Genomic DNA, 14466 nt, shown 5'->3' on the forward strand with positions numbered 1-14466 from the left:
TCTGATCTTGAACCCAATTATTGGAAAATCACTTGATCTGATTGGTCAAAAGACCAATGTGTGTCTGTAAACGTAGCAATCGAGTGTCTTGTCGTCTAGGTCATATTCATTAGGCACCAAACGTAAGAAAATAGAATGAAACAGGGAGGGACAGTCTGAACTTGTCCAATAAGAAATGTTAATTTCCATTTTCCGTTGAAAAACATTTTGCTACGTCGTGCCCTAATGAACATGTCCCAGATCCTTTCCTGTCCTACCGTGTTAGAAAACACTCTCTGGCCGCCAGCGGGACGTCCGGCAGGTCAACCCCGTCGGACGAGGAAGACGACACGATGCCATCATCAATGTTAACCAGAATCAGATCATCTGTTTCCTGTGAGGACAGGGGAGAGTAAAACACAACACTCTGTCTCTCTTAGAGAACACGCTGTAATGGAGGAGAACAACAGACTAAGGTCAGGAAGGTCAGCTCAAATGAACAGGACATTCTGTTAACTTCTGTCCTGTACGTCAGTTAGGACATTGAACCACATGATCCTTTATACTATGTAAAAGTAAGTAGAACATGCTGATAAATGATAAAGCCTGATAAATCAGTTTATTAAATGATAAATAAATCAGTGATGCGAGGAACATTGTCAGACAGTGCTGGTGCTATTCTTATCGTGGTTACCTCCTGTAGCGGTTCAGGTAACAGCCAATGAGAAGAGAAGTTCATTGTCCATTAAAACAGAAATGTGTCTTTATGCACAATCCACCCCCCCCCTCAAAACACACACAAACTCAGCAACGCAGCACTACTGGAGCAATTACAGATGGAAAAGTTCCTCGCTCATGGGCACATTGGCAGGCGATGGTACCCAGGATGATCACAGCAACCCTCCGGTTGCCCGGCTGACTCTGGGATTCAAACCAGCAACTGCTACTCTAACAACTAGGCTATCTTACGACCCAGGAAGGGGTCACTATCACTATAACGGTCACTCCCTGATCATGCTACAGTATTCTATTCTAGCATGGCCATGTACGCTAGTGATATCCATCCTTACCGCGGCCACCTCTTCATAATGGTGCAGATGACAGCCCATGAGGTAGGCGGTGGGCGCCATGAGGAAGTCCAGCATCTGGCTTGAGAGGACGGGGACGAAGGGGTGCTGCCACACCAGGGGGTGGATGAAGAGCATCAGGCTCTCTGCCAGCAGGGTGAGCCGGGCCCAGTCACAGGAAAACAGTACCACCCTCTGCTCTGTCAGTAGGCTGGTAATGATCTGATGAGATTCAGACAGACTAACGTTGATATCAGTCCTGGCTTCAAATACATGTGTATTTTATTATTTGTTATTTAAATACTTATTTTCGGGGTATTTAAGTGTTTTCTAATAATGTGGCCCGAATCAACTATTGAAAGGATTTTCTTATTATTTCCTTATTTAATAGGCCTACTATTTGAAAGTTTTTTCCAAATACATTATTTTAAATGCCAAAACACACCTGGTTCAAATTCCTGGAATTATTTAAGCATTTGTATTAATACTGTGTATTTAAGTATTTCCAAATATATTCCTATGTTCAACTACCTGTGTTTTTTTTAAATAAAAATCTAAATAATTACTTCCAAATGACTTTGAAAGTACTTGAAATATCCTAAATCGTATTTGAACCCAGGTCTGATTGATATAGACATATCTTTTACCATTCCAAACAGATGAACAGAAACATACTGTACATTTGCACATTATCACAGTCTTTTAGTCTCCTTAATTGCATTGAAAGAAAATATAATGTAATGGGTTAGGCAGTTTTGTGGCAGTATAATCTGGCTGTCTGTCCTCACTTGGAGGAGCTGTCGGGGTCTAAAGCACAGGAAAGGCAGATGGAGGTCGAGGTCAACAGCTGGCCGGTCCTTATCCTCCCGGGAGGGAAGCCCAATCTGGAGAGGCCTCAGACTAAACACCTGGGACAGAACAGGTAGAGGAACACAGATAGTTAAATTACACTATTTTAATGTTGGTCACTTAATACAACACACTACATAGACATACAATAGACTGGGTGGAGCAGAGAGAAAGATGTCCATGATTGGTTTCACAGTTCATCCTTAACATGATCTCTACTGTTAAATAATGCCAGTAAATCATAGAGGGAGACAAATGGCTCACCACATGCAGTTGCCCAGGTGGAGGTATGGGCACCAGCGCCAGCTTGGCTGAAAACTCCTTCACCCTCTCCTCAAAGTCCCCCATCCAGCTGGGCTTGAGCTGGGACAAGAGACTGAGCACACACCCGTTAGATGGACACCATGCACCCAAAACACAACATACAGGTCAATAGGTGTCTAAGATGAGCTGAACTGATCCCTTTATAACAACGGCCCACATCTGGCCATATTTACTGTGATAACCTGTAGTCTACTTTTTTGTATTCTCGTTCGGTATTTACTTAAAACACGAAAACCTAGAGGAATGAGAGGATGGTAAGAGGATGGTGAATTGTTCTCACCATGACAGGCAGTCCCTGAGAGCGTTGTAGTAAGGGTATTTAGAGATGACACAGATACCGTACGCCGTGTAGAGACGGGACGACTTGGAGGACAACCGGTAGCCATTTTGGTGCCCACCATCCTGAGAGAACTGGGACCCAAGCAGACAACCAATCAGAGAGCAATGTTTTACACAGTGACCAATGGCCTGATGTGGACAGTAATTGAAATGACAGTTCATGTGGCTGTAGACTGTATTTATATTCCGTGTGTCCTTCTACATTCCCATAGCAGCAAATGTAAAAGTCTACAAATGTATTTAAAAAGAACATGGACCTAAAAGGGCCAACGTTCACAATAAATCTTTGTTTTGCTGATGAACATGCTTATGTCTATCCATCTGTCTTCAAATGATAAACCAGTCTTTATTGAAGAAGGTAAAGCATTCCAGTGGGCATGGATTAAGCTCAGCCGGTAAACCATCCCACCTGTATAGGTCTGTAGTACTGCACCACTACAGCATGTGTCCTGTTCCCGAAGACATCAGTAAACACCAGGTAATGGTACGAGTCTTCTCTCTGCTCACTGGCTATCTGAAGACCCCCTGGCCAATGGAAAAAAGCAGACACAAGACCTCATTATAAGAGGAATTATAAACTGGGTGGTTCAAGCCTTGAATGCTGATTGGCCAACTGCCGTGGTATATCAGACCGTATACCACGGATATGACAAAACATGTTTTTACTGCTCTAATTACCTTGGTAACCAGTTTATAATAGCAATAAGGCACCTCTGGGGTTTGTGGTATATGGCCAATATACCACGGCTAAGGGCAGTGTCCAGGCACTCCGTGTTGCATCGTGCTTAAGAACAACCCTAAGTCGTGGTATATTGGCCATATACCACACCCCCTCGTGCCTTATTGCTTAATCGCACGACACGACACATCCACCTTTGGTGATGAAGATGACAAATCTGGAGTTATGAACATACTCCTTTGAGCATTAATATGTAGTGCTATGGTGTAGTGTGTGTGTGTGGCTCGCCGAAATCACCACGCTGTGTCACCTGGGAAGCAGAGCTGAGGCAGGGCGATGAGGTCCAGGTCCTGGGGGACACTGATGTCCTCTGTGGTGCCACCCCATCCATCGCTACCCTTGGCTGCCTCTCCATTAGCCGTACCAGGCCTCCCCCTCTTCTTCTTGATGAAGGAGCGCCTCCTCTGGATCCTGGTGAAGGCCGGGGCGTGACCCTGACCCTTGGTCTCGCTACTCACACTCTCTTTGGTCACAAAGGGTGGGGCGTGCACCTGCAGTACCTCCGTCTCCAACAGGGGGAGCTCTTTGATTTTACCCTGCTGGTGTGACTGGCAGGAAGAGGAAACATTACATGATATCATATACAGGCCTACATGTGATGTGTATGACTATGTGTCATATGATTGATACAAAGTGGTGGAAGCCTAAGCCCACGAAAATCAATGTGTAGCAAAACCAACAGTGCAGTGAATCTGCACATTTCTGACATGATTTACTGAAGCTGGAAAGAGAGCAGGCAATGGGTTATGAAAACATACGCACGATTTGGAATCCGATCGCAGATTTGACCAGCTGAGAAGTAGGGGAAGATTTCATACCACAGAAACATTTTCTCTAACTTGTTGCGTTAGTGGTCAAAAGTGCAGTTGTTTGGGAGAAGTTGGAAGAACACGATTGAGTCAGCAGTACCTACCTGATAGAGTTCCCGGAGTGTACTGCTGACTGCTCCAACCACCACACAAGCCTCCAGTAGTCCAGAGGGAACATCTGCCATCAGAGCCTAGATGACAGCAGAGCCAGTCGGACAACACTGACACACACACACACGGCCATTGTCTTCTTTTCTGAGTCCAACAGGTGGCGTCACTCCTACGCAGAACTCCTCCTGTACGACGTAAGTTCAAACAAATGTGGAATGAGTCGCACTGTCTGACGTAAGACAATGGTGTTTGTCTACAGTCCATAGATAGAGTCAGAATGATAGGTCTCCTGCTTCTCCTCCTCTACCACTTTCTTCACTTCCACAGGACCCGTCTAGATCAGAAATCACCTCGAGGAAAAGCCCATCTCAGTAGAATCATCTGAAACATGGCCTCAGGTCTAGGGAACGACAGATACAGACATTAGTCAGTTAGGTTAGTCATTCTATAAGTCACTAAGGCCTGATAGAAGTCAGCATATAGACCCTATAAACTAAGATCCTGCATGCCGGCCTGGTAATCATGAAAAACCCATCGTCGTCCCACCAGATGTTGGGGCCTGATCACTCAGGCAGCTAACCAGAAACCGATCATTAACATGTTTAACATGAATTCCAAGCCCAGGGGAGGAAATCAAGTATCCGAAGTTACCGTAACTTATCTAAGTGAATAGTCAGGTTTATTTTTTGTCAACTGTGAAGCAGAAAGGTACGATTTGAAGCTCATATAAACCACGTACAACATGTTTTCTCCATAACGTATTACTTTGCCTGCATACTTGCCTCTGTTGTTGGCGATGGTAAAACTACAACAACTAATCAAGCAGAGATAGGGCTTTACTGATGTAGGTTCCAGAAAGGAGCTGGTCTGGGAGTGAAGATTTCTACAGAGATAAGAGCTTTCTCAGAGTCTATTCACAGTCTATTCTCAGAACAAGAATAGACTGATGAGTTTCGGAAGAAAGCTCTTTGTTTCTGGCCATTTTGAGCCTGTAAACCAACCCAGAAAGGCTGATGCTCCAGATACTCAACTAGTCTAAAGAAGGCCAGTTGTATTGCTTCTTTAAAATCAGGACAACAGTTTTCAGCTGTGCTAAAATAATTGCAAAAGGGTTTTCTAATGATCAATTAACCTTTTAAAATTATAAACTTGGATTAGCTAACACAGGAGTGATGATTGCTGATAACAGGCCTCTGTACGCCTATGTAGATATTCAGTAAAAAACAAATCTGCAGTTTCCAGATACAATAGTCATTTACAACATTAACAATGTCTACACTGTATTTCTGATTAATTTGATGTTGTTTTATTGGACAAATTAAAGTGCTTTTCATTCAGAAACAAGGACATTTCTACATTTGAATGGTAGTGTATATAAAAAGGTATAACTAAAATATAATCTTTGCATAAGTATTTGTTTAGGCAAGCTTAAATTAGTTCAGGAGTAAAATTTGACTTAACAAATCACATAATAAATTGCATGGACTCACTCTGTGTGAAATAGTTTTTTTTTTTAAATGATGAACCCATCCTCTGTCCCCCATAACATCTGTAAGGTTTCAGTCAAGTACTGAATGTCAAGCACAGATTCAACTACAAAGACCAGGGAGCTTTTCGAAAGCCTCAAAAAGAAGGGCAGTGATTGGTAGATGGGTAATAATAACAAATCAGACAGTGAATCTCTCTTTAAGTATGGTTAAGTTAATAATTATGCTGTGGATTATGTATTAGACCAACCAGACAACAAAGATACAGTCGTCTTCCTGAACTGAGGGGCAGGACAGGAAGGAAACTGCTCAGGGATGTTACCATGAGGCCATTGGTGATTTTAAAGCATTGTAGTGACTTCACAATAATAACATAAATGACAGACTGAAAAGAAGAATACAAATATGCATCTTGTATACAACAGGGCACTATCGTTATACTGCAACAAAAAAACAAAGCAAAGATATACACTTTTTGGCCTAGATGCAAAGCCTTATGTTTGGGGCAAATCCAACACAACACCAACGAGTAACTGACTCCTTATTTCCAAGAAAGGTGGTGGCTGCATCATGATATGGGTATGCTTGAAAAATCAGCAAATACAGTGGAGGATGAAAAGAAATGGGATTTGGCTAAGCATAGGCAAAATCCTAGAGGAAACCTGAATCAGTCTGCTTAACACCAGAGACTGGGAGAGGAATTCACCTTTCAGCAGAACAATAACCTACAACACAAGGCCAGGTCTACACTGGAGTTGCACATTAAGAACACAGTGAATGTTCCTGAGTGACCAAGTTGACTTAAATCTGCTTTAAAATATATGGCAAGACTTGAAAATGGCTGTCCAGACATGATCCCCAACAGCTTGACAGAGAATTTAGCAAATAATAAATGGGCAAATATTGAACAAATCTGGGTGTGCAAAGCCCTTATAGACTCCCCAAGAAGACTCACAGCTGTAATCGATGGCAAAGGTGTTTCCAACATGTATTGACTCAGGGGGCTGAATACTTACGCAACGATTATATTTCAGCATATTTAATTTGTATTAATCTTTAAAATATGTTAGAATATTTCTTCCACTTTAACAGAGTATTCGGTGTCGATTGTTGACGAAAAAAATGACAATTAAATACATTTTAATCTCACTTTGTAACACAATAAAATGTAAAGAAATCCAAACATACTTCCGGAAGTTACCATGAATTACTTAGTGAGATTTATTTGCTTTGTTGACACAGTTTAGATATCATCCTGTCATAACTGCCATTTTGTCTGCATGCAGTGCTCATAGTCTTTCTTTAACATGTAAATAATTATATTCCTAATACTACATATGACCTATTTGGTCACAAAGTTTAACTCAAAAGATAAAAACACAAGACACAACAAAGTCGCCTAGAGTAAGTAGGATTGTGTGATTTATAAAGGCCAAGCAGTTTGCTGTTCTCCCCAAAAGGCACATCCGTTTCTTATCATCAGTGCAGCTGCAGTGGTGCTTACAGCAGGTCTATGAAATCCCTGCCCAACATGTTGGACCAGTGTGTAGCCCAACCTTGTGTAATGGAAAACACTAGGAGTAATGTTATTCTCTCTCAAAATCCACAGTTGAGGGGGGGGGGGGGGCTTTCACAGTTCTGCCTGTACACAACTATTCAAGGTGCAGTTCAGAATAGCAATCCATCCAAATGTTTTCTACACAACTATTCAAGGTGCAGTTCGGAATAGCAATCCATCCAAATGCTACAGTAACTCCACAATAATGACAGAGTGAACAGAATACAAATATAGCAATATTCCAAAACATGCATCTTGAATACATAGAGAGGATGTTGAAAAGACACGTGCACTGTTACTACACTACATGGAACCAACGATGGGTTTTAAAATGTGATTTTCCAGAAATAAACGAGCCGATGAAACCCCAGACATCTAGTCTGTACTCTGCTCTGGCAGAACCCGGTCCTCCCGGCCGGTGGTCACACTGGTCATTCCAGTTCTAAATCTCAGGTACGTCGCAAGTCTGTGCCTCATGGATCTTATTGATAGGGTGCCATTTATAGTCTAACGACAGGTAGACTGATCTTTGTCCTAATCTATAAACGCATGTTGACTTCTCATTTAAACTACAGAACACAAACGAGGAAAAGTGATGACAGTGTAGGTAGGGGACAGCGTCAGCTGTATTCAGTTTTGACACGGTCTTGACACTTTAAATGGCATTGTTGTGACAAGAAGGATTACAGTTTAAATAAAAAAAAGTGGTCAGATTGTTTTAAACCTGACATATAGCTAGCTCTCTTATGACACTTTTAGAAAATACAAGACATCACCAACCTTTATTCAATCGGCTATTTTCCATCAGGTACCTTCGTTGGTGAAATAATGAAGGCGTCAAATGTAACTGTATTGTCGATAAAGCGCACACGAAGCTCCACACAGTACGCGGCTGACCCGACCCGAACACTCCACTCACCGGATAAGACCAGAGCAGTGGAGCAAATGCCACATTTCAACCGTTGTTGGCTCCATACAACTTCCTGGTAAAAAGGCGGCTCATAGCCTACACAGATTCAAAATAGATTCAGGACTAAAAATAATCAGACACAGATAACTCATTAAAACCATATTAGTTAAACCTTATTGCGATTCAATTAAGATTTATATTGTCGCCTACAACTACAATCATGTTACAAATAAAACGACTATAAATGTATAGTTCTGCTGGTTACAATATGCAGTTAAATGCTGCCATCCAGCGGCTGAGAGAAACATCCATGAAACGCAGAACCCTTTCCAGGGGTGAGAAATGTAACACGAGGAGAACACCACACGGTGGGAACATTGTATAAGAGACTGTTGTCAACATTCCCAGACGAGTGGCCCTTTTTGTGCAAGAGGTCTCATTTGTGCATTATGTTTAGATCATGTCCAAGACACAGTGGGCGCATGGTACTTAAGTAAAATACTTAAAAGTACTAATTAAGTATATATATATTTTTTTTTTGGGGGGGGGGTATCTGTACTTAACTTTACTCATTTTTTTTACCACTTTTGTTTCACTACATTCCTAAAGAAAATTCTGTACTTTTTACTCTATACATTTTCCCTGACACTCAAAAGTACTTGTTACATTTTGAATGCTAAGCAGGACAGGAAAATGGTCTAATTCACACACTTATCAAGAGAACATCCCTGGTCATCCCTACTGTCTGTGATCTGACTGACTCACTAAACAGAGAACATTCTGGTCATCCCTACTGTCTGTGATCTGACTGACTCACTAAACAGAGAACATTCTGGTCATCCCTACTGTCTGTGATCTGACTGACTCACTAAACAGAGAACATCCCTGGTCATCCCTACTGCCTCTGATCTGGTAGACTCACTAAACACATGCTTCATTTGTAAATGATGTCTGAGTGTTGGAGTGTGCCCCTGGCTATCTGTAAAATAAATAAAACAAGAAAATGGTGCCGTCTGGTTTGCTTAATATAAGGAATTTGAAATTATTTATACTTTTACCTTTGATACTTAAGTATATCTAAAACAAATACTTTTAGACTTTTACTCAAGTAGGATTTTACTGGGTGACTTTAACTTTGACTTGAGTCATTTTCTATTAAGGTATCTTTACTTTTACTCAAGTATGACAACCGAGTACCTTTTCCACTACTGGTAAGACATAGTATTGCAGTCTGGTAGATTTCCAGTCATTTAAATGAATCAAATACCCCCCTTGGTTTAGAAATAGTATACGACTTATGTAGCTTCGGCCAGCAACTGTTTCACCTTATCATAAACAGGATCTTACAGAGTGTGGCTTGAACTGAAAGAGGAAGCTGTGGTTAGCTCAGCGTAGATGACCTGTGATTTGACCCGAGGTGGAATGTGATGTGTGAAATGATGTGAAGGTGTAGCTATTCCCACTCCAGTTTATTATTCATTTTATAACCCTGATAAGTCATCATTAAAGTTTGGCGCTTAATGCACTGATAGCCTTGTCTTCTTCGTCTTCCAAGATCTTCGGGACTGTACACTGGCTCTCCTCATATTGACCTAAAAACAAACCACCCTCTAAAACTACCCTCTATGACTTTATATTACACGTGTAGAGTATTTCATAGATGATGGCAGTTTATTAACATAGTTACATAGCTAATATTTTGTTTTCAAAAGGTAATATATGAGTGCAATACAACAATAAAGCGACAGAAGCCCTTGAGTTCTCTTTTTTTTAAAGGTGCATTCAATACAGTGTTCTTCCATGGTTCTACATATGAAGGCTCAAGCATATTTACAGAATGTATATACAGTCCTTATATAAAAACAGCTAATACAAATAATCCGCTTTTTTATAGCAGCAAAATAAACTAAAATAGTATTTACACTGACTGCAAATACTGTTTTTCCCATTCTTTAAGTAATATCAGTGATAAATTCATTACATAAAATACTATATGCAACTCCCATTGTCCTAAAATAAAATGACCTTATAAAAGTATTTTTAAAATAATCAGAGATGAATGATAGCATTCTCCTATCAAAAGAAAAGAGGGAAATTAAATGAGTTTCATTATCAAATTGAATTATACTTATTCAAAAACACATTTCTGTCTGAAAAGTTAACAAATGAAATATTGGTATTGCAGTGTGACCTCAATCTTAGAAAATAAAGTGAGTTGAAAACCAGATGACACGCTCACGCACGTGTTTCAAACACATTCCAGTCCTCCGATTACTGTAACATACCTCTTGCATTTGTTACTGTAAATATATATCTGTATTTATATATGTTATATTTAAATAAAGTGAAAGCATCCATTTAACATGAAAAGAGCTATATATATATATATATATAAAACATATCCAGTACTTTTTCTTTTGCAAGATTATTCTTTTCTTCAAACTTTGTATGTGCAAGTTCTGTGCAGACCCTCTACCCATCACAAAATGACAAATATTTTACATTCATGACTTTAACATTGTCACCTGATGGAATCAAGGAAACGCAAACTCCCAGCAGGCCTTTCAACATGGTGGCCTATGTCAACATTCCAGAGTCAACAGCTAGAGGTTCAGGAAAACTATCATACACTTCCTTGCATCTTAGAAACACTCAAGTTGCACTTCAAGTATTCAACAAGGCATGGTTCTTCTCTAAAAAACCTAACCAATACTATGCTTATTTAGCTACGAATACATGGTTGTTGTTTTTCATACAGTATAACTATGATTCACATACATACAGCCATGCATTAAAAAGTTCACCCGATCATAGAATCTTAACACTTCCACCCTTGCTTACAGAGGCAGAAAACATTATTGCAACAATCGTCTGATTTGTCAAATACTTCATGCTCTCTGTTTGTTTCAAGTTTGGTTTGAATTGCCTCTTGACACTCTGAAAAGATTTCAGCTTTTTGTTTTTCAGTTCGACACATTAATGAAGGTTAAATTACACTTTCACAAATCTACCTCTACTGATTAACACGTATCCTTAACAAGAGACAACAGAGCGTTGTAGTCTGTAACTTCAATACAATAAACACATAGGAGAAGGAAGCCATATCTCATATACGGTAAGTATTCGTGTAGAAACACAGCCAACCTGGATGTAGTAATTGGGTAGTCCCAGCTCTATAGCCCTAAGGCTCTGATCTGACCTCCTGGGGCCTGTCACAGCAGAGACACATGGGCCTGTAAAGCCATAACCAGCATGCTCAACACAACAGACAGAGCCATAATGAGTTCCACAGTGGAGCTCTACTCCCTTCACTAGTTTCCACACTCAGTCCACCATGTCGTCTATAGAAGAATGCAACTGAGCCCCCATTCTGGCTCAGGGTGCATGTAGGCCATAGAGAGCCAACATGGTGTGTTAAGGCCGCTTCAGATAACAGCATAACTCGCCACAAGGCCCAAACCATGCAGCAACTAGGTGTTAAATGTAAATGCACTACAAGTGAGAGGATAAAACTCTTCTTTTCTATTTTTTACCCCATTTTCTCCCCAATTTCATGGTATTCAATTGGTAGTTACAGTCTTGTCTCATCGCTGCAACTCCTGTACAGACTCAGGAGAGGCAAAGGTAGAGAGCCGTGCATCCTCCTAAACACAACCCAACCAAGCCACACTGCTTCTTGACACAATGCCCACTTAACCCAGAGGCCAACAGCACCAATGTGTTGGAAGAAACACAGTGAACCTGGCGACCGTGTCAGCGCGCACTGCACCCAGCCAGCCACAGGAGTCGCTAGTGCGCCATGGGACAAGGACATCCCTGCCGGCCAAACGCAGAGCCAACTGTGCACCACCCCATGGGTCTCCCGGTCGCGGACGGCTGCGACAGAGCCTGGATTCTAACCCAGAATCTCTAGTGGCACAGCTAGCACCGCGATGCAGTACCTTAGACCACTGCGCCACTCGGGAGGCCCCTGGATATGAACTCTTCTATCAAGACCCATTACTTCAGTTAGAAAAATAAAAGGAAGACCTATATGGTAGGAAAATAATCAACTTGAATTCCTGCACAGTTTAAGTTCTGCCTAAGTGCTCTTCCCCCAAAACTCAGACTTGCACAACCCCCCCCCCCCCCGAGCAGGCACTCCCACATTTGACAAACATCTAGCTAGTATTAGTTACATCCTCAAACAAACGTCAGCAGCTGAAATTGTGCAGCGAGTGACACAATCCATTAACAATGCAATTGAAACAAGACAAAGGGAACGAATTGAAGCCTGAAATCTGTTTCTCCTCTGTGAGACAGAAGAGCTTCCAAGCTCCTTACAGTGCTCCTCAACTTCTGTCCTCCGTTTGGTATGCAATTCTTCGTAACTCCAATGCAGCATTGAGATTCTTTCTCATTTCCTAAAAGTGTTTCTGTTCTCCGTCAACGGTGAGGCCCTTGTGATCTCAGAAGGATATATTCTGAAAGGTGGAAAATAGGATCCTTACTATAAATTACTAAAGAGGATAAAGATATATTTGTGTGGATCAGCATTTCCCCAAACTCGTTCTTGGGGACCCCAAGGGGTGCCCGTTTTGGTTTTTGATCTAGCACTATACAGCTGATTCAAATGATCAAAGCCTGATGATGAATTCGTTATTTGAATCAGCTGTGTAGTGCGAGATCAAAAACCAAAACGGGCACCCCTTGGAGTCCCCAAGAGCGAGTTTGGGAAATGCTTGTGTACAGTTGATATAGTGTAACTCAGGTGTGTCAAACTCATTCCACGGAGGGTCGAGTGTCTGGCGTTTTTAGTTTTCCCTTTCAATTTAGACCTAGACAACCAGGTGAGGGGGAGTTCTTTACTAATTAGTGACCTAAATGTATCAAGCAAGTACGAGGAAGGAGCGAAAACCAGCAGACACTCGGCTCTGTGTGGAATGAGTTTGACACATGGTGTAACTGGTCTTATTACAATTTAGTATGTCATAACAGTTAGAAATTCAATAATTAGGAGAACTGATTGATTTACCAAACAATGCCTTCCTCCCCCTCCTCTCCTAACTGAGAAATCACCTCCTTATACATGTGCAGTTTCCTCTTAAAGCCACTAAAAACCTTTTAAGTCCAAAAAGTAATACATCAACCCTGTAAATGATACCGGGCCTGGCCCATTTGGTGATAACAATGTCCTTCTGCAACATAATGTCAAAAATATATAGAGGAAAGTAAACTAAATAATCATGTTCAATCAAAAGAGCAATTTTCTGCATTTTCAAATGCTTCACTTATTAGAAGAATATAATATTTCTTAGAGACTCTTCGTCTTTTCCTTCATCTTGACCCTTGAATGGAAGTGAGAGTGAAGTGCATGTCTTTTTCCAGAGATCCCAGTTCAGCGAGTGAACGTCGGTCACATGTGTATCCACTGTCCCCTGATCTGTCCAATTGGACCGCCTCGATCGCAGCCCCTGGTGGCCCTGAGAGGGAGAGACGCCTGTCCTCTCCTCGCCACACCACAGTCCATAGACCGTGACGAGCGAGAGACAGGCCCCAAATTAAATGAAATACAAGTCAAAACCTTAACACATCATGGCCCATGTGTGTCTTTGAGAAAGAGGTCGGTCAAGCCCATGCCATCAGCAGATTATTGGGTGGCAATGGCCCGGTTGTAAAAAAAGGAATGTCGGTTTTTATTTTTTGATGATCGTTGCATTGCTATGGTTACAGTAAGCTCCGACCTTTCCAGTTAATTGGCGATCACATCAAATTACAGAGTGGACTCGCACTGCACTTTACACGTAGTGGTGGCACCTTTCTTTGTCAGTTTTAGAACACTGGGTTTCTCAGTGACGCTGTTATCGGACACGGGTCCTGTTAGAGCCTTCTGCTCGCCCTTGGCCTCCGCGTTGCCGTGACTTGGGTAGATGACCAGGAACCAGGCGGTGAGGAAACCCAGGAAGGAGCCGCCGGACGCCACCATGGGGATGACCCGCACACTACCCGTGGCGTCCACTGCTGCGCCCAGCGCCGACGCCACCAGGATCTGGGAGATGTACACCTGGCACGACAGGATGGCACAGTCGATGCCGAAGCCCCGCTTGGAATTCCCCGGGCTGTGGTGGATGTACTGGGAGAGAGGGAGGGGAGAGGTGAGAGGGAGAAGAGGGAAGAGTGAGGGAGACAAGAAAGAGGGAGAAAAGAGAGCGGTAGAGAGGGATAGTAGAGAGAGGGATAGTAGAGAGAGGGAGAGTAGAGAGAGCAGCGAGGGAGAGTAGAGAGAGGAGAGTGAGGGAGAGTAGAGAGAGGGAG

The 14466-nt window shown here is 42.0% G+C and overlaps 2 protein-coding genes across 3 annotated transcripts in view; both read right to left on the reverse strand.

Moving 5' to 3' along the window:
- LOC135551754 (DENN domain-containing protein 3-like) overlaps positions 1-8415 on the reverse strand; it is a 72311-nt gene extending 63896 nt beyond the window's left edge. The window contains exons 1-10 of one of the 2 annotated variants that reach the window (XM_064982966.1): positions 8043-8415; positions 4568-4617; positions 4211-4402; positions 3548-3845; positions 2968-3083; positions 2500-2630; positions 2160-2271; positions 1835-1954; positions 1050-1268; positions 258-373 (exon numbers count right to left, since the gene is read on the reverse strand). In XM_064982966.1, the coding sequence (XP_064839038.1) occupies positions 258-373; positions 1050-1268; positions 1835-1954; positions 2160-2271; positions 2500-2630; positions 2968-3083; positions 3548-3845; positions 4211-4291 (1193 nt within the window). In that variant the 5' untranslated portion in view covers positions 4292-4402; positions 4568-4617; positions 8043-8415. Of the gene's footprint in view, positions 1-257; positions 374-1049; positions 1269-1834; positions 1955-2159; positions 2272-2499; positions 2631-2967; positions 3084-3547; positions 3846-4210; positions 4618-8042 lie in introns of both variants that reach the window. The other variant, XM_064982965.1, reaches the window with a different exon arrangement.
- Positions 8416-9824: 1409 nt separating this feature from the next.
- LOC135551755 (solute carrier family 45 member 4-like) overlaps positions 9825-14466 on the reverse strand; it is a 68789-nt gene continuing 64147 nt past the window's right edge. The window contains exon 9 of the mRNA XM_064982967.1: positions 9825-14284. Coding sequence (XP_064839039.1) covers positions 13925-14284 — 360 coding nt within the window. The 3' untranslated portion in view covers positions 9825-13924. The remainder of the gene's footprint in view (positions 14285-14466) is intronic.

This window comes from Oncorhynchus masou, chromosome 13, assembly GCF_036934945.1.
Source record: "Oncorhynchus masou masou isolate Uvic2021 chromosome 13, UVic_Omas_1.1, whole genome shotgun sequence".
Classification (NCBI taxonomy): domain Eukaryota; kingdom Metazoa; phylum Chordata; class Actinopteri; order Salmoniformes; family Salmonidae; genus Oncorhynchus; species Oncorhynchus masou.